General features: G+C 41.4%; 1 protein-coding gene and 2 pseudogenes across 4 annotated transcripts in view; all 3 read right to left on the bottom strand.

Annotated features, from left to right (window-relative positions):
- GLO1 (glyoxalase I) overlaps nt 1–8,602 on the bottom strand; it is a 28,528-nt gene extending 19,926 nt beyond the window's left edge. Inside the window, exon 1 of one of the 4 annotated variants that reach the window (XM_053603534.1) lies at nt 8,349–8,602. In XM_053603534.1, the coding sequence (XP_053459509.1) occupies nt 8,349–8,432 (84 nt within the window). In that variant the 5' untranslated portion in view covers nt 8,433–8,602. Of the gene's footprint in view, nt 1–2,480; nt 2,523–3,907; nt 4,035–8,348 lie in introns of those variants that run through there. The other 3 variants (XM_053603536.1, XM_053603537.1, XM_053603535.1) reach the window with 3 other exon arrangements.
- Nucleotides 8,603–11,934: 3,332 nt separating this feature from the next.
- On the bottom strand, nt 11,935–12,054 carry LOC128595249 (uncharacterized; annotated as a pseudogene).
- A 7,832-nt stretch (nt 12,055–19,886) lies between these two features.
- Nucleotides 19,887–20,811, bottom strand: LOC128594601 (C1GALT1-specific chaperone 1-like; annotated as a pseudogene).
- Between the last annotated feature and the right edge of the window lie 1,383 nt (nt 20,812–22,194).

Raw genomic sequence — 22,194 nt, 5'->3', positions numbered from 1 at the left:
TTTCATTTTATTCAGTTCAATGTCTTTTAAAAATTTTCCTAAGACTGGCTCAGCGCCCTTAGCACAGTGATTATGGTGCTAGCCACATACACTGAGGCTGGCAGGTTCAAAACTAGCCCCAGCCAGCTAAGCAACAATGACAACTGCAACAGAAAAAAAATAGCCAGGCGTTGTGGCGGGCACCTGTAGTTCCAGCTACTTGGGAGGCTGAGGCAAGAGAATCGCTTAAGCCCAAGAGTTTGAGGTTGATGAGCTGTGATGCCATGGCACTCTACTGAGGGCAACCAAGTGACACTGTCTCAGTATAAAAAAAAAAAAATTCCTGAGACTTCCTCTTTGATTCATACATTATTATTATTTATTTATTATTTTTTTTTTTTTGCAGGTTTTAGCTGGGGCTGGATTTGGACCCACCAACTCTGGTACATGGGGCTGGCACCTTACTCCTTTGAACCACAGGCCCCGCCCCATAGATTATTTATTTAGAGCAGCAGTTCTCAACCTGTGGGTGGTGACCCACAAGAACTGTATTAAAGGGCCACGGCATTAGGAAGGTTGAGAACCACTGATTTAGAGGTATGTTGTTTGGTTTCCCAGTATTTGGATATTTTCCTATTATGTTTTTACTAATGATTTCCCATTTAATTCTATTGTGGTGAAAAACACATTGTGATTAAAAAATTGTATGATTCAATTCTTTTAAATTTGCTGAAGTTGGTTTTAGGACCCAGGGCATGGCCTACTTTGGTATATGTTCTGTGAACACTTGAAAAAAGGGGTGTTCTGCTGTTGCTGAGCAGAACGTTCTGTAGATAGTGATTAGATCTTGTTTGTTGATGTTGAGTTATTCTATATCCTTGCTAATTTTGTCTAGATCTATTGATGGTTGAGAGAGGAGTTTTGAAGTGTCCAACTAAATTTTTATATTTTTTCTTTCAGTTATATCAGTTTTTGCATCATGTGTTTTATAGCTCTGTTGCTTGGTTACATGCATTTATGATTGTTATGTCTTCTTGGTCAATCACAACGTTTATCATTATATAATGTACTCCTCTGTCTCTGGTAACTTTTTTTGCTCTTAAGTCTACTTTATCTGATATTAAGAAAGCCATTCTTCTTTTGACTAATGTCTGCATGATATATCTTTTCCTTCTTTTTACTTTCAATATACCTTTATATCTTTACTTTCATGTAAACAGCTGGGGTATAGTTTTAAATCTATTCTGTCAATCTCTGCTTTCATGTATTTATATGTAATGTAATTATTGGAATGTTAGGGCTTACGTTGGCCATTTTATTCATTTTTGCTTTGTTTCCTGTTCTTCCTCCCCCCCCACTTTTTTCCTTTCTATGGGTCACTGAAACATTCTTAAAATTCAATTTTATCTATAGTGCAATTTTATCTATTGCATTTATTTCTCTGTATAGCTTTTTGAGTGGTGGCTCTAGGCATTACATGTATGTAACTTATCACAGTTACTTGGTAGCATCATTTTATCAGCTTGAATGAAGAGTGAAAACCTTAGCTCTCTTTAAATCTTTTTTTCCCCCCTTCTTTTGGAGACAGTCTCACTTTGCTGCTCTCGATAGAGTGCTGTGGTGTTGTCATAGCTCACAGCAACCTCAAACTTTTGGGTTCAAGCAATTCTCTTGCCTCAATCTCCTGAGTAACAACAACAGGCATGCACCACTAGGTTTTCTACCCTTTTTTTTTTTTTTTTTGGCAGAGATGGGGTCTCACTCTTGTTCAGGTCCCTCTCAAACTCCTGAGCTCAGGCAATCTACCCACCTAGGCCTCCCACAGAACTAGGATTACAGGTGTGAGCACTGTGCCTGGCCTCTTTAAATCTTTTTATCCTCTCCCATTTATAACTGTCTTAAAATATTTCCACTGCTAGGCAGCGCCTGTGGCTCAGTGAGTAGGGCGCCGGCCCCATATGCCGAGGGTGGCGGGTTCAAACCCAGCCCCGGCCAAACTACAACAAAAAAATAGCCGGGCATTGTGGCGGGCGCCTGTAGTCCCAGCTGCTCAGGAGGCTGAGGCAAGAGAATCGTGTAAGCCCAAGAGTTAGAGGTTGCTGTGAGCCGTGTGACGCCACAGCACTCTACCCGAGGGCGGTACAGTGAGACTCTGTCTCTACAAAAAAATATATATATTTCCACTGCTAGGTAGAATTTCAGGTTTCTCATGTGTTTCCACTGATATGGCAATGGCGGAAAGCCTAGCAGCATAAAAGCCCTGCCTTCCTACTCAGCATTCCCTGATGTCATCTTGGTAAGGGAAGGTCGGGCACCTTATTAGAGCCTGCAGGTCAAAGTCTAGGTTCCCCACTCAGCTTTTCCTAGCAGGGGTAGGGCTGGCGCCAATTTTTTCTGTGGTGATTGGTTGGAGTCAAGAAGTTATTGCCTGAAAGTTTTTTGTCTTGCCAGGAAACACTACCCCCAATTCCTAGTCATGTGGCTAGAGACAGCATACTTACAGCAGGCTTTTTTTTTTCGGTCTGCATCCACTGGCATTTCCAGGTTGCTAGGTTCTTCACCTTCAACTCTGAGTTATATGAGGCCAAAACAAATCAAACACCCCTCTCCCTCCTTCCACCGTGGTATATGATTTGTTTCATATATCATGTCCAGAGTTTTCGGTTGTACTCAGTAGGAGCAATAGAGAAAAGTCTTCCTACTCCATCTTGTCAAAAGCAGAAATCTCCAAAAATACTTTATACAATTACCCCTCACCATAGGTTATGAGTGTGTTTGGTCACTATATGTCTATTTCTAGGATAAATCAAAACATACAGGAGTCTACATAACTCAGATGGAGGGAGAAGAGCCACATCAGGTATGAAAATCACCCTAGTGTAGAAAGCTGTATGTCAGGAACCTGTATCTTTAGAAGTAACTCCATAAGCATAGCTTCCAGAATCTCCACAAGGGACAGTGATGGCTTCCCATCAGGTATTTATAATTCTTTCTCTCTAGATGCAACTCTCTGGAGTTGCAAATAACTCCAATTGAGTTATTTTTACCATAAGCAAAACTGCCTAATTACAAAACACCACTTTTCATTGTTTCCTGGGAAACAGAACCAGAGAGTTAACCAAAGTCAAATTCTCATAAAAGGGGAAAGGGTTTGTTAACTATCCCTCCCTCAAAACAAGAACGGATGGTTTTCTTTATATATATGTGTGCTGCTGAAGCAAGCATGGTTTTCTTTATTTCCTGACTTTTAAAAATGATCTTTTCCGCTTGGTGAGGTGACTAACACCTGTAATCTTAGCACTCTGGGAGGCCGAGGTGGGGAAGATCACTTGAGCTCAGGAGTTTGAGACCAGGCTGAGCAAGAGCGAGACCCCCTCTCTACTAATACTAGAACAATTAGCTGGGTATTGTGGTGCATGCCAGTAGTCTCAGCTACTTTGGAGGCTGAGGCAAGGCTGTTCTAAGCTGTGATAATACCATGGCACTCTACTTAGGGCAACAACAACAACAACAAAAAAATCTTTTCAAGTACTTCAGTATATCCTGAGAGGAACAAGATCATTTTACTGAGTGACAAATGGAGTACATGGTTGATGTACAATATGAGGGGACACGTTTTTTTTTCTTTCCTGCTAGTGCTGCTTCCCTCACTCTATCTATGTCAGACTGTGACAAATTGGGAAAAAGTCCCAAAAGCAAGCAGACAGATATGATTGCCATATACTTTTTCTAACATCATATTTTATTACTGCCACCCAACCTGATCATTTCAAACTTTTTTTTTTTTTTGGAGACAAAGTCTCAGTTTCTCGCCCTCAGAAGAGTGCCCTGGCATCATAGCTCACAGCAACCTCAAACTCTTGGGCTCAAGTGATTCTCTTCCCTCAGCCTCCTGAGTAGCTGGGACTACCAGCAACTGCCACAATACCTGGCTATTTTTAGAGATGGGGTCTTGCTCTAGCTCAGGTTGGTCTCAAACTTGTGAACTCAGGTGATCAGCCCACCTTGGTCTCCTCAGCATGCTGGGATTACAGTTGTGAGCCACCGCATCCCAACCATTTTAAACATTTTCTATTTTATACCCTTAGCACTAAAAAAAAAAAAAGTACCTCCAATAAACATACACATAGTATTTCAATTATATACATGTACAATACTGATATAACATAAATATTACAAAATACACTTACCAAACAGAAATCTTTACAGGATGAGAAAAACAAATGAACATAATGGAATTCTCGTATCTTCTTTGAGTAGCCCAATCATTGCTTTATGCAACCTCCTTTCTACTCCCATTGCCAATAACATCACTCTCATTGTATTATCTGACTCAGTTCTCTGATGTCACTGTGCCTTTATTTTACTGTGATTCTTTCTAGAGAACAGCCTAGGATAGTCAGTCACCCATCTGGCCATTGTCTTTCTTCCTTCCTCTTTTTCATTCCCTACTTCCCCTACTCCTACATCTAACTCTTTCAGCTCCTTCCTTTGTATTTGCTAAAACTCAGCTCAAGTGTTACCAATATTGAAAGTTTTCCGTGACTCCCATATCTTACCACTCAGAGGGGATGGGGGCCCTGTACCAAAAAACAAAACAAAAACACAAAAAACTACCTTTCTATACACATAAATAGAATGATGTGAAAGCAGATCTTGGTACTGTAGAAATAATGGCAACACTAAGGACATTTTCTACCATACCAAAGAACACTAACAAAGACAGTAAAAGGAATGATCTTCAGATTACTACTTAGAACAGCAGTTCTCAACCTCTGGGTCATGACCCATAGGAACTGTATTAAAGGGCCACGGCATTAGGAAGGTTGAGAACCACTGACTTAGAAGGATAATTTGGCCTTTGAAGAAAGTAAGCCAAGTACTATTGCCAAGATGTGGTATAGCTGTACATGCTTTGGTCTTCCTTTATAAGGAAGACGTAAATAATCAATAAACAAGTTATACTTTCTGCTACTGTTGTTCTCTCCTTTTCAAATGAGATCCTCATTGTTTATCTCACCCTCTAGAAGAGTTTTTTTTTTGGCCGGGGCTGGGTTTGAACCCGCCACCTCCGGCATATGGGACCGGCGCCCTACTCACTGAGCCACAGGCGCCGCCCTAGAAGAGTTTTTTAAGTGGTCTCATCACCTTCAGAATTGGAACCCTCCAATCTACCTTAGAGAATGTTTGAAAATCCTGAATCATTTCTCACTACCTATATAAAAATCTAACTTTCTGGCTCCTGTAGCTCAAGCGGCTAAGGCACCAGAGCTGGCAGGTTCGAATCCAGCCCGGGCCTGCCAAACAACAATGACAACTACAACCAAAAGGAAAAAAAAAAATAGCTGGGCGCTGTGGTGGGTACTTGTAGTCCCAGCCACTGGGAGGCTGAGGCAAGAGAATTGTTTAAGCCCAGGTGTTTGAGGTTGTTGTGAGCTGTGATGCCACAGCACTCTACCCAGGGCGATAGCTTGAGGCTCTGTCTCAAAACAAACAAACAAACAAAAAAACTAACTTCCTTAGATGTGCCATTCAAAGCTCTCTCCAAGATCTAGCCTCAACCTACTATGTTAGCCTTCTCCACTGCTGTTTTGATAATCTGAACTTCAACTAAAAATATTTAACTAACCCAATAGGGGTGGGGAACTTGTGGCCTTCTAGATCTAGATTTGTTCTGTAAAATTTGGATTCAGTGAAAAGGCCACACTCTGGGACCTAGAAGGCCATAAGTAGACTTAAGGTCCCAGGTTCCCCACCCCTGCTCCAGGACATGGCCTGCATTGCATCTTTCTGCCATTTTGCTAAAATGTTTCCTCAACCCCTTCAATCCTCCCATGTACTCTGTCTGCTGGAATCCCACCCATCTTTCAAGGCATGGGCCCAGTACCACCTTCTGTTTGATGCATGCCCTGATCCCCACAGCCGAAATACAACCTTGAATTGTGCCACTCCTTGGAGTTTAGAGAACATAGCACAGTTCATTTCACTTTATCCTGACAGCAGCTCTCTAAGATATCTTTATGGTCCTTTTACAAACTCAGCCAAGCAGCCATTGACAGAAGTAGCGATTCAAATGTTGGTCTTGAGGCTCCAAATACCCTATGTATACACTACACTGTTGATGCTATCTTTGAAAACCTCTACCTCCTCTGTGCTCCCAAGGTGCTTTATAATTTCAAGAGTGTATTAATCCCGAGGCCATCATGTATTAGAGCTGGTATATGTTTGGTGAGTGGAGAGGACCTCATCTTGTTTATACCATTACCCCTTGAAGTACCTACCATGTTCTCTATATATAATGTAAATGTGTCAAGTGATCAAACTGAATTTAATTCATTGTTTTTTTTCCCCCTCACTTCCTGGCAAATTCCAAAATTACTGCTGAAGTCAGTATCCCAGAAGCAGATTAGGATGGAGCTTGGGAGAATGGGTTCTTCCCTGAACAAGTCATTCAACACCTTTGTGTTTGAATGTCCTTATTTGTAAAATAGAGATAATAATTATGCCTTCCTCATACGGTTATTGTGAGAATTAAAACACCAAGGCAGGGCCTGGCACACTTAATGTTTTTTTGTTTTTTTTTTTTTGTAGAGACAGAGTCTCACTGTACCGCCCTTGGGTAGAGTGCCGTGGCGTCACACGGCTCACAGCAACCTCTAACTCTTGGGCTTACACGATTCTCTTGCCTCAGCCTCCGGAGCAGCTGGGACTACAGGCGTCCGCCACAATGCCCGGCTATTTTTTTGTTGCAGTTTGGCCGGGGCTGGGTTTGAACCCGCCACCCTCGGCATATGGGGCCGGCACCCTGAGCCACAGGCGCAGCCCCACACTTAATGTTTACTAGCTATTTATTATTATGTAATCCATTTTATGTCTCCACATGGTATTTTTACTGCCAAAATTACTGATCTCAAAAAAATGATCACTCCAGATCATCAAGAGAAATTTAGGTAACATGGAATGTAAATTAAGATGCATGGATACATAGGGAGGGTAATTGGTGGGACCACACCTATAGTGCATTTTACAAGGGTTCATGTTAAATCTACTAAGGGTAGAATATAAATATCTTAACACAATAACTAAGAAAATGCGGTGAAGGCTATGTTAACAAGTTTGATGAAAGTATGTCAAATTGTATATAAAACTAGCACATTGTACCCCATAATTGCATTAATGTACACAGCTATGATTTAATAAAAAAAAAAAAGATGCATGGATACATATTCAATGTACTTTATAAAGATCCCACTACAATCTTTGTTTGAAATAGCCCATTACATAAAATCCGAGGTTATCTGAGAAATTAATTTACACTGAAAGATTAAACTTACATGAAATAACTAGGTATTAACATTAAGGCTATACAAATGAGATGAGTGTAAGTAGGAATTGTTTTCCTTTCCTCTTAATTTTGCAGTGACTAATATTTTCCATAAGTGAAGTACCAGGTGCTAATCAAAGATTTTGACAAGGCAAAGAGAAAGCAAGGATCAAAGTCTTTAATCACCAATCTGCCTCTCCCAGGTCTGCAAAAAACACTGTTCAGTCTTCAAGGAATTTACAAATAATGCAGTCAAGTGTATAAATACAATAGCATTTACTGACACAGATGACTTGACTGATGATATAACCTCCCGCAGCGGTTGCTATGTCAGTGTCTACAGGAACCACACCTTAGTGAGTTACACTGACTTAGTACAGACATGTTCGGTAAACTAAAGTCTTCATATGCAACAAGGCATTCCTCTACTGGGTCACTACTGTAAAATGAGAAGGTGACAGAAAGAATTTCTAATTCTTTTCAGGTCTAATCTCCAAGATTCTGTAATCTCTCCTGGGGCCCACCACACACAGGGAGGGAAGAGATGTGGTCCTGAGCAACAGCCAAGCAAAAGCGAAATTCTGGGCGCAGTTAAACTTCGTGCAAACTACTTTGGAGGAGTTAATCCCGGAGTTAGGGTGGTAAAGGAAAGTGATTTAGGCTGTGCGGGGCAGGCGTGGGCAGGGACCTTGGAACTATGACTAGGAGTTCTGAAACTGCTTTTCTCAAGGGCCTTGGAAATTGACCTGTGGAACACGCACATTCAGACAAGGATCCCGATCCTGGGATGGCTTGGCTTTCTGCTAGCGTCTCGAAATAAACATGTTAATTCAAACAAAGTCACAGTCTTAGAAACTGCCATTCTTTCCGGCCCCCACAGATCACCCCATGGGACACCGCTGGCCCTCTTCCCAGCCCATTCCCGTCCGCCCAAGGCCGGTGAACCTGCAGCGCGGCCGGATAGGGCTGAGTCCCGGAGTCCCCCCCAGGACCACGGCCGCCCCGCGCGAGACCCTGACGCGGGAGAATAAGGTCCTGCGCCCACCTTGGTGCTGGGGTCCGCTTCGGAGCAGCAACTGAGGGCGGCCTCGTCTGTTAGGCCTCCGGAGGCAGGCTGCGGCTCTGCCATTTCAGCACTGCTGTATCGCGGACGCCGGGCCCCAGGAACAGACTAGACAGCCGCACTCGGCCGGGCTCCCAAAGCCTTGACTGGAGACAGCGCGACGGCGCCGCGGGGCGGGCGGCCGCGGACTTCCAGCCAATCGCTGCGCGGAGAGCAAGTTGATTCTCCGCTGATTGGGTTCCAGTGAGTTAGCGCCGCTGGCGGCAGGACTCAGTCTCGGGACTACAACTCCCAAGGCGCCTTGCGCACACGGAGGAAAGCTCTTTAACACCCGTGCGCTCCTCTTCCCCGCCCTGCTGGAAAGCCGCATTTCTCTGTTGCTTAATGACCTAATTATGTTTATGTTTAGCTATTAAAGTTCTGTAACCACCCATCACCTTGCAACTTTGTAGAAAATTGGAATCTGATGGAAAGCGAGAATTGGGAGTTATTCTTTAAAATCGTAAAGATCCATATATATTTTCTCAGTTTAAACAACACAGGATAATTGAAACAACTGATTTAGTTAAAAACCTAGGTTGAAGGTTTGGCTCTAGAGGCTTGTAATAACTACCTACCCTCTCTGAGCTTTCTAACAGACTTTGGTGAGAATTAGATGAGATTTAGGTCATAGTTTGACTACCTATGATCCAAATATCCATAACTTGCAATAGTTTTACATTAATTTTGCTAAGATATGTATTTTAATGGTATTCACCTGGAGTCTTAGTTATCACTCTGTCTTCATTAACCTTGCTTATGGTAGATGCTTAATTAATACAGAGGGTGCCAAAAAATGTATACACATTTTAGGGAAGGAAAAAACTGTATTAAAATTGTAACACTCAATATAATCCAATAATGTTTGCTATCTTATATATTGTATCTTGTATTGAAAGACTTGGGGCAGAACCCCCCACTCAGCCCGGAGCTCTGACCACCCCAATCAACCGCAAGAGGATTTTTATTCCAGTATACTGGGACTTGACTCACAACTCTTTTAGGAGCCGAGAACTCAAGCCCCGCACAGCAGTTTTTTACAAACTTATAAAGGCAAAAACTACAAAGTAGGCGGGAATAGCAGACATGCCAGGGGCTCTAATAAAGTAAGAGAGAATACACACACCTGGGACTCTAACTAGATAAGAAGAACTCTAGTTCACTATTCAACTGTCTTAAGATAAGACTAACAGTCAAATATTTGCTGCAGCTCCTGGGGCTATCTCCTGGAACAGTTACAAAAGGTCACATTCCTGAGGTAGGGAGTGAGCAGTGGTCACATTCTCATGGGATTTCTCTCAATATTTTCTTTCAGTATCTCTTGCAATTGCAGAAGTGAAACGTAATGCGAGTACTACAATTTTAATACAGGTTTTTCCTTTTTTTTTTGAGACAGAGTCTCACTATGTTGCTCCCAGTAGAGTGCCGTGGTGTCATAGCTCACAATAACCTCAAACTCGGGCTCAAGCAATCCTCTTGCCTCAGCCTCCAGAGTAGATGGAGGTGCCCACCACAAGGGTGCCCACCACAGGTGCCCACCAAAAGGCACTGCTATTTTTAGAGACTGGGTCTTTCTCGCTTAGGCTGGTCTTGAACCCCTAAGCTCAAATGATCCACCCGCCTCCACCTCCCAAAGTGCTAGGATTACAGGCACGAGCCACTAGGCCCGGTAGGTTTTTTCCTTTCTTAAAAGGTGCATATATATTTTTGGCACCTACTGTATTTTTTCCACTGGAAAAAAAGATGGCAAGTACTGGTATAACAATAATTTAGAAAAGGACATTGTGTTAATGGCTGATAAATGAGGTTTGACAGAGTTTTAATTTGAATAAGAGGGTCTAGGTGAATTTTCAAGAAGATGATAGATGGATGCCAGGATTGGAGTTGCAAAGGGCTGGGCAAAATAGGAATTTATTGGCTCACCTAACCAAAATGAGACAGGGCAGGAATGTATATGGCACTAGCACTTGGCCACTAACAAGATGTCTTTTGTCTCTCATCTCAGTTCTTAGCTTCATTTTCTCAGACACTCCAGTTCTGTGAGTCTAGGGATTTGGCAGTTCTCAGCCTCTTACTGGGAAAGGGAGTGAACTCTTCTCAAATTCCACTTTGATAGGGGCGGTGCCTGTGGCTCAGTGAGTAGGGCACCAACCCCATATACCGAAGGTGGCAGGTTCAAACCCAGCCCTAGCCAAACTGCAAAACAAAACAAAATAGCTGGGCGTTGTGGCGGGTGTCTGTAGTCCCAGCTACTCAGGAGGCTGAGGCAGGAGAATCGCCTAAACCCAAGAGCTGGAGGTTGCTATGAGCTGTAATGCCATGGCACTCTGCCAAGGGTAATGGAGTGAGACTCTGTCTCTAAAAAAAGTAAAATAAAGAATCCAATTTGATAAAATCTGGAAAGAACTATAATTGCCTGGATTTGTGCTTACTACTGGGGTTGAGGTATGGTGTTTGGCAGACTGGATTAGAACTGCCTGTTGGAGTTGAGGGAGAAAAAGTTCCCCCTCAAAAGAGGGAAGATGTTCTTGTAGGAAGGGAGGTTTGCTGGGCAAATTGAACCATAGATATCCATTGCAAAAAGGTGCGTAGGATAAGAATTTCAACAGATATTTTGTGCATACCTGGAACAAACTGATTGATGGTATTTCATTAAAACTCTGTGTACTAGGGCAGCGCCTGTGGCTCAAGGAGTAGGGCGCTGGTCCCATATGCTGGAGGTGGCGGGTTCAAACCCAGCCCCGGCCAAAAACCACAAAAAAAAAAAAAAAAAAAAAAAAAAAAAAAACCTCTGTGTACTAGAATTATAAAACCTTGATGTGGAGCTAGATCGTAAAGCTGTTAGATTCAGGAATTGCAGCAATATACAAACCCTCCACACACTATGCATTATCACTGAAATTATTGAAGAAGTGTCAGTGTCTGCTTCTGGTACAGGCTTCAGGGAGCTTCCACTCATGGCAGAAGGCGAAGAGGAGCAGACATCACATGGCAAGAGAGGAAGCAAGAAAGTGCCAGCAGGAGGGTGCCGTGTTCTCCAGTAAACTAATACAATGAGAATTGACTTCGAGGCACCAAGCTATTCCTGAGTTGTTTGTCCCCATGACCTAAACACCTCCCATTAGGCCCCACCTTCAACATTGGGATCAAATTTCAACCTGAGATTTGGAGGGGATAAATATCCAAAATATATTCTGGCCCCTCAAATCTCATGTCTTACAAAATAGGATTACCCCTTACCAACAGTTCCCAAAAGTCTTACTCTTAACTCCTTCCAGCATCAGCTCAAATATTCAAAGTCAGAAGTCTTATCTGAGACCTAAGGCAAGTTCCTGCCACTTAATAGCCTATCAGATCAAAAACAAGTTATTTACTTCTAAGACACAGTGGCAGAACACATTGGGTAAACATTCCCATTCCAAAGGGAGAAATTGGCCAAAAATAAGGGGCAACAGGCCCCATCCAAGTCTGAAACCCAGCATGGAAGCCATTAAATCTTTTTTTTTTTTTATTTTTTTTTTTCTTCTTCACATGTAGGGCATTTGTTTACAGGAGGCCACAGGTTTTGTGCTGCCCTTTGTCTCGACCCTAGATTCCTGTCGGGTGTGTTGTAAACAAAGGAACCATTCTTTAGGCCCCCTGAAAGCCATTAAATCTTAACGGTCCAAATGACCTTCTGAAAGACTTGGGGGCAGAACCCCCCACTCAGCCTGGAGCTCTGACCACCCCAATCAACCGCAAGAGTCGTCTCTTGATGCAAAAACGCAAGAGGATTTTTATTCCTGTATACGGGGGACTTGATTCACAACTCTTTTAGGAGCCGAGAAATCAAGTCCCCCACAGCAGTTTTTTACAAGCTTTTAAAGGCAAAAACTACAAAATGGGCGGGATAGCAGACATGCAGGAATTCTATCAAAGTAAGAATACACACACCTGGGATTCTAAGTAGATAAGGAGAACTCTAATTCACTATTCAACTGTCTTAAGACAAGACTAACAGTCAAATATTTACTATTAAGTAAATATTTGCTGAAGCTCCTGGGGCTATTTACTTAATAGTAAATATTTGCTGAAGCTCCTGGAACAGTTACAAAAGGTCACATTCCTAAGGTAGGGGGCGAGAAGTGGTCACATTCTCATGGTAATATTTTCTTTCACTTCCTTGACTCAATGTATGGCATCTGGGTGCACTGGTATGAGGGCTGGGCCCCTGATGCCTTGGGCAGCCCCATTCCTAATGGCTTTGCTGGGCACAGCCCATGCGGCTGCTATCACAGTTGGAGTGAATGCCTGCAGCTTTTCCAGGCTCAGGGTGTACATTGCGGTAGGTAGCCCCACCATTCTGGTGTCTGGAGAGCGACAGACAGTCCCCTTCCCATAGTTCTACTAGGTAGTGCCCATGTGGAGACTTGTGTAGGGATTCCAACCCCACATTGCCCTTTGACACTCTAGTAGAGTCCTCTGTTGGGGCAGAGCTGCCTCAGCTCCCAGCTTCCCAGTACAACCTTTGGAATCTAGGTGGAAGCTGTGAAGCCTCCGCCCTTTGTCATGCATACTGTAACTTGCTGAGTTAACATGCATGGATGCTACCAAGGCTTATAGCTTGTGCCATTTGAAGCAGTTGCCCGAGGTGCCCTGGGGCCCTTTGTGCCAGACCTGGAGCCAGAGTAGCTAGGATTTGGGGAGCAGCATTCTGAGGTGGCTCAGGGCTTTGGCTCCCTTGGTAATCACCCCTGGAAACCATCTGTCCTCTTGTGCCTCTCAGACTGGGATAGGAGGGGTGGCTTGGAAGATTTCTGAACCGCCTTTGGGAACTTTTCCCCCATTGTGTTGATTATTAGCACCTGGTTCCCTTTTAATCCGGCTACTCTTTGTTACTCTATGCAGCCTGCTTGAATTCCTTGCCTGAAAACTCTGTTCTCTACCATACCGGACAGGCTATGAATTTTCCAAGATTTTATGCTTTACTTCCCTTTTAAGTTCCAACTTTAAGTCATTCTTTTGCTCACATCTCTGGCCGTAGTCTGCTAGAAGCAGTTGCACTTTTGGAATACTTTGCCGCTTAGAAATTTCTTTTACCAGGTATCCCAGGTCATCACTCTTAAGTTCAGCTATTCACAAGGTCCTAGGGCATGGGCACAACATAGCCAAGTTCTTTGCTAAGGTGGAACAAGGGTGACCTTTGTTCCAGTTTCCAATAGCTCCTCATTTGCATCTGATTCCTGGTCTATACTATCCAGATTTCTATCAGCTTTTTTTTTTTTTTTTTGCAGTTTTTGGCTGGGGCTGGGTTTGAACCCACCACCTCCAGCATATGGGGCCAACGCCCTATTCCTTTGAGCCACAGGCGCCGCCCTCAGCATTTTTTTTGACAACCACTCACCCAGTTTCTAAGGAGTTTCAAACCTTCCCTTGTCTTCCTGTATTTCTTCTGCACTTTCATACTCTTCCAACCCCTGCCCATTATCTAATCCCAAAGCCTCTTCCACATTTTCAGGTATGTTTATAGCAAGAACTGTCTTAGTCCATTTTGCTTTGCTGTAAAGGAATACCCGAGGCTGGGTAATACATAAAGAAAAAATGTTTATCTGGCTTATGGTTCTGCAGACTGTGCTGCACGGCACCAGCATCTGCTTCTGGTGATGGTCTCCGAAAGCTCATAATCATGGTGGAACGTGAAGGGGAAGCAGGTGCGTCATACGGTGAGAGAGGGAGCAAGGGGGCACGAGGTACCATGCTCTTTTAAACGACTCATTGCTCATTACCACCCAGGCATTTATGAGGGCACCCAGACGTTTATGAGAGATGTGCCCCCATGACCCAAACATCTCCCATTAGGACTCACCTCTAACACTGGGGATCAAATCTGAACATGAGATTTGGAGGGGACAAACATCCAAACTATGCCATAGGGCACAGGAATGGAAACACATAAACTATGTGCATATTCAGGAGATAAAGGAAGACAAAGGTTTTTAAGTGAAAAATAAGAAGTTTTATATAATTGTGTCTGAGATCCTTGGCTACAAAGAACAATAACAACTCCCAGTCTAAATTTGGAAAAGCAGTTACTGGTCAATTGTTCTTGCAAAAGTGTTTTTTTCTTTAAAATTGTGAGAGCATAGTGCAAATTGTGGTTCTTGGAGGGTCTTTTATTTATTTATTCATGTATTTATTATTATTATTTTTTTCACCATACACTGGTTTTATATACCACCTGACAAATTTTCATCACACTGGTTAATAGCCTTCCTGGCTTTTTCTTAGTTATTTTGTTAAGACATTTATATTCTACATTTAGTAAGTTTCACATGTACCCTTGTAAGATGCACTGTAGATGTGGTCCCACCAATTACCCTCCCTCCGCCCATCCTCCCACCTTGGAGGGTCTTTTATAGCAGTTTTCTTATCAGGCATACACACGAGCATGAGAGCCCTCTCTTCATGGCCTTCCCTGGCTCTTTCAGGGTTTTTGCTGATTGTTTTGTTTTGTTTTAAACACTAGTGATTCCATATTGGTTCTGACAAATTTAAGTTTCCTTTTGTGGTAGAAGGGGTGTGTTAATTTTTCTAGAACTGATATAACAAATTACCATGAATGTGGTGCCTTAAAACAACAAAAATGTATTTTATCACAATTCTGGAGGCAAGAGTGTGAAATCAAGAATTGGCTGGGCCATGTTCCCTGCGAACGCTCTGAGGGAAAATCCTTCCCTTCCTCTTCCAGCTTTTGGTGGCTCCCAGAGTTCCCCAGTTTGTGGCAGCGTAACTCCAATCTCTGCCTCAGTCTTCCCCTGGCTTTCTGCTCCATTTCAGCATCTGCAGTTTCCTTCCTTTTCCTCATAAGGACACCTGTCACAGATTTAAGGCCCACACTAAGGTAGGTCACATTCCCAGGTGCTGAGATTAGCTGTTAAGACTTGAACATACCGGGGGTGGGGTGGAGGACACAATATAATCCATTAAAAGGGGCATATACCTGGTTTTTCTTTTCTTTTTTTTTTAAGAGACAGAGTCTCACTTTGTCGCCCTTGGTAGAGTGCCATGGCATCACAACTCACAGCAACCTCCAGCTCTTGGGCTTAGACGATTCTCCTGCCTCAGCCTCCCAAGTAGCTAGGACTATAGGTGTCCGCCACAGCACCCGGCTATTTTTTTGTTGCAGCTTGGCCTGGGCCAGGTTTGAATCTGCCACCCTCGGTATATGAGGTCGGCGCCCTACTCACTGAGCAATAGGCGCCACCCTGGTTTTCCTTTTTTTAGTATTAATATTAGGAAATCTGCTGAGAGTATGTTTAAAATACTTTTGTAATTACATTTATTTTCCTTAAAGAATATCATTTTATTAGTTCCTTGGATTCTTGCTGCCAGGTGTTTTGGGTTTCCGCATTGGCAGAGTTTCTTTGTTGTTGTTGTTTGTTTTTGTTTTCCTAATAGAATTGACAACTAAACCAGATATAAATGTGGTGTTAAAGCCACGAGCTGATAATCCTGGATGAAAGCTTTAGGAGATGAGCTGTGAATAGTTATTCAATATATATATTTCACTTGAATGGCTGGCTACTAAAGTTATTTGATAATATAATCATGTGGTATGTTAGGATAATTACAACATAACAAATAGTGATAATCTGTGTACTTTAATTATAGACTGCCTACAACATCTAGACATTTCCAGCTGGTTGTTTTGAGATTTTTATTTCTGTCAATAGCATCCTCTTTCTCTCAGTTGATGAGGCTTGAAACCAAACTCATCATGGAGTTATAGATTTTTGGAACTGGAAGGGAAATTAGAGATTATCTGAATTCCCTCATTTCTGTTTACAAATGAGGATACCCAGGACTAGAGTAGTTTCATGATCCGAGGGCTAATCAACTAATTAGTTATTTGTTGGGTAGCATAGTCCCAGAACTAACTCAGCTTCCTTGATTATCAGTTCGGTATTTTTCTTCACTATATACCCTATCACTGAACTACTGCTAGTAACAGCTAACATTGATCAGGCCATTGACACATATTACTGTGCTAAATATTTTTTATACACGAGTATATTCCTTCATGTATTTTCAGGGACACTCAATTTTCAGAGTCTTGGGCACTTAATGTCTTATATATGTGCTGCACGGTGTTTACTTTCTATTAAGCCTCAAGAGAACTCTGTGCAAGGTTTATTTTTCCTGTATCTCAGGCATCTGCAGGAGTGCCATCATTTGGCAGCATTCCATGAACCTAGTTTTCTGCCAGAGTTAATGAAACTATCACATGGATCATGGTGGTACAAACCTAGTGCAGCAACATATATCTTTAGAACAAAATGTCTGTCCCTATTTAGCATTATTTCTTTTTTTTATGAAAGTTTTACTTTAATTACAAATTCAATAACTTAGAAAGCTAAAAAAACACAATAAATTTTTAACCTATCAGCAAAACTGTGCACAGATTTTAATGTTTATAATTTAGAATTTACAATATTTATAAATATTTATAAATTTATAAATATTTAGAATTTTATTTAGAATTTACAATATTATAAATATATCCTTTATCTGCAAAATTATTATTTTTTTTTTTATTGTTGGGGATTCATTGAGGGTACAATAAGCCAGGTTACACTGATTGCAATTGTTAGGTAAAGTCCCTCTTGCAATCATGTCTTGCCCCCATAAAGTGTGACACACACTAAGGCCCCACCCTCCTCCCTCCATCCCTCTTTCTGCTTCACCCCACATAACTTTAATTGTCATTAATTGTCCTCATATCAAAATTCAGTACATAGGATACATGCTTCTCCATTCTTGTGATGCTTTACTAAGAATAAGGTCTTCCACTTCCATCCAGGTTAATACGAAGGATGTAAAGTCTCCATTTTTTTTTAATGGCTGAATAGTATTCCATGGTATACATATACCACAGCTTTTTAATCCATTCCTGGGTTGGTGGGCATTTAGGCTGTTTCCACATTTTGGCGATTGTAAATTGAGCTGCAATAAACAGTCTAGTACAAGTGTCCTTATGATAAAAGGATTTTTTTCCTTCTGGGTAGATGCCCAGTAATGGGATTGCAGGATCCAATGGGAGGTCTAGCTTGAGTGCTTTGAGGTTTCTCCATACTTCCTTCCAGAAAGGTTGTACTAGTTTGCAGTCCCACCAGCAGTATAAAAGTGTTCCCTTCTCTCCACATCCATGCCAGCATCTGCAGTTTTGAGATTTTGTGGTGTGGGCCATTCTCACCGGGGTTAGATGATATCTCAGGGTTGTTTTGATTTGCATTTCTCTAATATATAGAGATGATGAACATTTTTTCATGTGTTTGTTAGCCATTTGTCTGTCATCTTTAGAGAAAGTTCTATTCATGTCTCTTGCCCATTGATATATGGGATTGTTGGCTTTTTTCATGTGGATTAATTTGAGTTCTCTATAGATCCTAGTAATCAAGCTTTTGTCTGATTGAAAATATGCAAATATCCTTTCCCATTGTGTAGGTTGTCTCTTTGCTTTGGTTATTGTCTCCTTAGCTGTACAGAAGCTTTTCAGTTTAATGAAGTCCCATTTGTTTATTTTTGTTGTTGTTGCAATTGCCCTGGCAGTCTTCTTCATGAAGTCTTTCCCCAGGCCAATATCTTCCAGTGTTTTTCCTATGCTTTCTTGGAGGATTTTTATTGTTTCATGCCTTAAATTTAAGTCCTTTATCCAACTTAAATCAATTTTTGTGAGTGGGGAAAGGTGTGGGTCCAGTTTCAGTCTTTTACATGTAGACATCTAGTTCTCCCAACACCATTTATTGAATAGGGAGTCTTTCCCCCAAGGTATGTTCTTGTTTGGTTTATCAAAGATTAGGTGGTTCTAAGATGTTAGTTTCATTTCTTGGTGTTCAATTCGATTCCAAGTGTCTATGTCTCTGTTTTTGTGCCAGTACCATGCTGTCTTGAGCACTATGGCTTTGTAGTACAGACTAAAATCTGGTATGCTGATGCCCCCAGCTTTATTTTTATTACTAAGAAGTGCCTTAGCTATACGGGTTTTTTTCCGGTTCCAGACAAAACGCAGAATCATTTTTTCCAAATCTTGAAAGTACAATGTTGGTATTTTTTTAGGAATGGCATTGAATAGGTAGATTGCTTTGGGAAGTATAGACATTTTAACAATGTTGATTCTTCCCGTCCATGAGCATGGTATGTTCTTCCATTTGTTAATATCCTCTGCTATTTCCTTTCTGAGGATTTCATAGTTTTCTTTATAGAGGTCCTTCACCTCCTTCGTTAGGTATATTCCTAGGTATTTCATTTTCTTTGAAACTATGGTGAAGGGAGTTGTGTCCTTAATTAGCTTCTCATCTTGACTGGTATTGGTGTACACAAAGGCTACTGACTTGTGGACATTGATTTTATATCCTGAAACATTACTGTATTTTTTGATGACTTCTAGGAGTCTTGTGGTTGAGTCTTTGGGGTTCTCTAAGTATAAGATCATGTCGTCAGCAAAGAAGGAGAGTTTGACCTCCTCTGCTCCCATTTGGATTCCCTTGATTTCCTTGTCTTGCCTAATTGTATTGGCTAGAACTTCCAGCACTATGTTGAATAGTAAAGGTGACAGAGGACAACCTTGTCTGGTTCCAGTTCTAAGAGGAAAAGCTTTCAGTTTTACTCCATTCAGTAAATTATTGGCTGTGGGTTTGTCATAGATAGCTTCAATCAGTTTTAGAAATGTGCCACCTATGCCTATACTCTTCAGTGTTCTAATTAGAAAAGGATGCTGGATTTTATCAAATGCTTTTTCTGCATCTATTGAGAGGATCATGTGATCTTTATTTTTGCCTCTGTTAATATGGTGGATAACGTGTATGGATTTGCGTATGTTAAACCAGCCTTGCATCCCTGGGATGAAGCCTACTTGATCATGATGAATGACTTTTTTGATGATAAGCTGTAATCTATTGGCTAGGATTTTGTTGAGAATTTTTGCATCTATGTTCATGAGTGAGATTGGTCTGAAATTCTCCTTTTTGTTTGGGTCTTTTCCTGGTTTTGGTATCAGGGTGATGTTTGCTTCATAGAATGTGTTGGGGAAGATTCCTTCTTCCTCAATTTTTTGGAATAATTTCTGCAGTACAGGAATAAGCTCTTCCTTGAAGGTTTGATAGAATTCTGGAGTGAAGCCATCTGGACCAGGGCATTTTTTGGTTGGAAGATTTCTTATTGTTTCTTTGATCTCAGTGCTTGAAATTGGTCTGTTCAGGAGCTCTATTTCTTCCTGGCTGAGTCTAGGGAGAGTTTTCAGGTGTTTTAAGAAAAAAAAGAAGAAAACACACCCCTTTAAAAATGTACTAAATTCTAGACAAACTTTAATGTGATTATACTAATGCCACAAAATTAGAAAAAAAGAAAAGAAACATACAGCTATTTTGGATGTGTAGTCATTACTACAGGTAATGACAACACATGTCCTATAGGTAAATCATATACAGACTGTTGTTCCACTTCTCAGTCATTGTCAGAACCATTTGGAGGTAAGAAAACCAATGCATCATGGAAAACATGCCCAAATGCCCTAGGATGGTATACCCCGTACATCATCACATGCATCTGATTAGGAGTCAGTCCATTAACAGTAACAGCCATATTAGTTATTGCCTCTTTAATAAACAGATCAACGGATTTGGCATTAAATACATCTTTCCCATCAGCATCTTCTGCATTTTCTGCAAATATTCCAGCATATTTCAAGCAGACTGCTAGCTGCTTATCTTCAGGTATCTTCCAGATCATCCCTCCCTGTTTGGGACATTTTTCAGGGATATTGAGAAGGCTGTTAAGTCTTTTCATTGATTCTATACTTAAGACAATTCCTCCTTCTACACGCACATATTCAAGGTCTCCAGATTTTATGGTGTGGCCTAGATAGAAAGGCTGTGATGGATCCTTTTTTAACAAAACATATTTAAGGTTTTCAATAATAGCAAATGTAGTAGGGCATGCAGGAAAGAACCAATTGTATTGGTCTCTGTATTTATCAAAGACATACTTGTAAGCTTTTCTCATCATTGACCACATGTCATTTGTTTTCATATAAATTGACTCAAATACTTTTAACATTTTCAGAACTGAAGAACTCTGCTTTGTTACAGTGTTTGGTCCAAGTCTCCTTTACCACGGCCCAAAGACTCACATCTTTGGGTTTTACAAGGATAATACAGTATACTCGGAAGCTCTCACTGAGCTCCATGAGTTCATCCTCTGAAATTTTCCAGGTATCTTCTTTGTTAGGAGTTTGTAGGTGATGATGCTCATGGTGGTGCATTTTGTTTCCATGACCAATCCTGACATGTCCTAGCATAATAGTGATCAAATCATAGAAAGTGCTTCCAAGCATCATACCCTTCAAAAATGAGCTGCTTTCAGAAAGCATTTTTCCTTGTTTCTCGCAGCGCTTGTGTCAGTCCTCTCCATGGTTTCTCTGATATTCCGTGGCGTCTTTGCACCCTCATGTTGACTAGAGTGTGCTCCCTCCAGTACTCCTGGGCTGGGACCAAACTGTAAGCCATTGTAATAGTTACCTAGAATTACTTCTTTACAATATGTTAGTGCAACTTGACCCAAAGTAAATAACATCTACTCAGTCCATTTGCCTTGAACTGAGGGACCCAGGGACGCCAATACCAGAAAGTACTCCACCAGGAGAGACCAGGGTGCACCCCCTGCAATGTTCCTCACTGGCATTTTTTTGTTAAGTATTTTAATTATTTTATTAGTTTCCAAAATATCCATGATTTCACTAGGAGTTTTGAGTTTTGTGATATCTGAAAAGAGACTCATAAGCACCTAATTATTTCTTCCTGATATTTGTGAATTGGTATAATTTTAAGATTTCCTTTTTCAGAATTTATTTTATTTATTTATTTTATTGTTAAATCATAGCTGTGTACATTAGTGCAATCAAGGGGTACAATGTGCTGGTTTCATATACAATCTGAAATATTCTCATCAAACTGTTCAACGTAGCCTTCATGGCATTTTCTTAGTTATTGTATGTAGACATTTGTATTCTGCCTTTAGTAAGTTTTGCCTGTACCCATTCTAAGATGCACCGTAGGTGTGGCCCCACCCATTACCCTCCCTCCACCTTAACCTCCCCCCTCCCTTCCCCTTCCTTGGCCCTTTCCTCATAGTCTTGTGCTATAGTTGGGTTATAGCCTTCATATGAAAGCTATAAATTAGCTTCATAGTAGGGCTGAGTACATTGGATACTTTTTCTTCCATTCTTGAGATACTTTGCTAAGAAGAATATGTTCCAGGGCGGCGCCTGTGGCTCAGTGAGTAGGGCGCCGGTCCCATATGCCGGAGGTGGCGGGTTCAAACCCAGCCCCGGCCAAAAACCACAAAAAAAAAATAAGAATATGTTCCAGCTCCATCCATGTAAGCATGAAAGAGGTAAAGTCTCCATCTTTATTTAAGGGTGCATAATATTCCATGGTATACATGTACCACAATTTGCTAGTCCATTTGTGGGTTGATGGGCACTTGGGCTTCTTCCATGACTTAGCAATTATGAATTGGGCTGCAATAAACATTCTGGTACAGATGTCTTTGTTATATTGTGATTTTTGATCTTCTGGGTATAAACCTAGTAAAGGAATTACAGGATCAAATGGCAGGTCTATTTTTAGGTCTCTAAGTATTCTCCAAACATCCTTCCAGAAGGAACGTATTAGTGTGCTTTCCCACCAGCAGTGTAGAAGTGTGTCCTTTTCTCCACATCCACGCCAACATATCTGCTTTTGGGATTTTGTTA

The sequence above is a fragment of the Nycticebus coucang genome, chromosome 9 (assembly GCF_027406575.1).
Source record: "Nycticebus coucang isolate mNycCou1 chromosome 9, mNycCou1.pri, whole genome shotgun sequence".
In the NCBI taxonomy this organism is placed as follows: Eukaryota; Metazoa; Chordata; class Mammalia; order Primates; family Lorisidae; genus Nycticebus; species Nycticebus coucang.
This window is presented reverse-complemented; position numbering and strand designations above follow the sequence as displayed.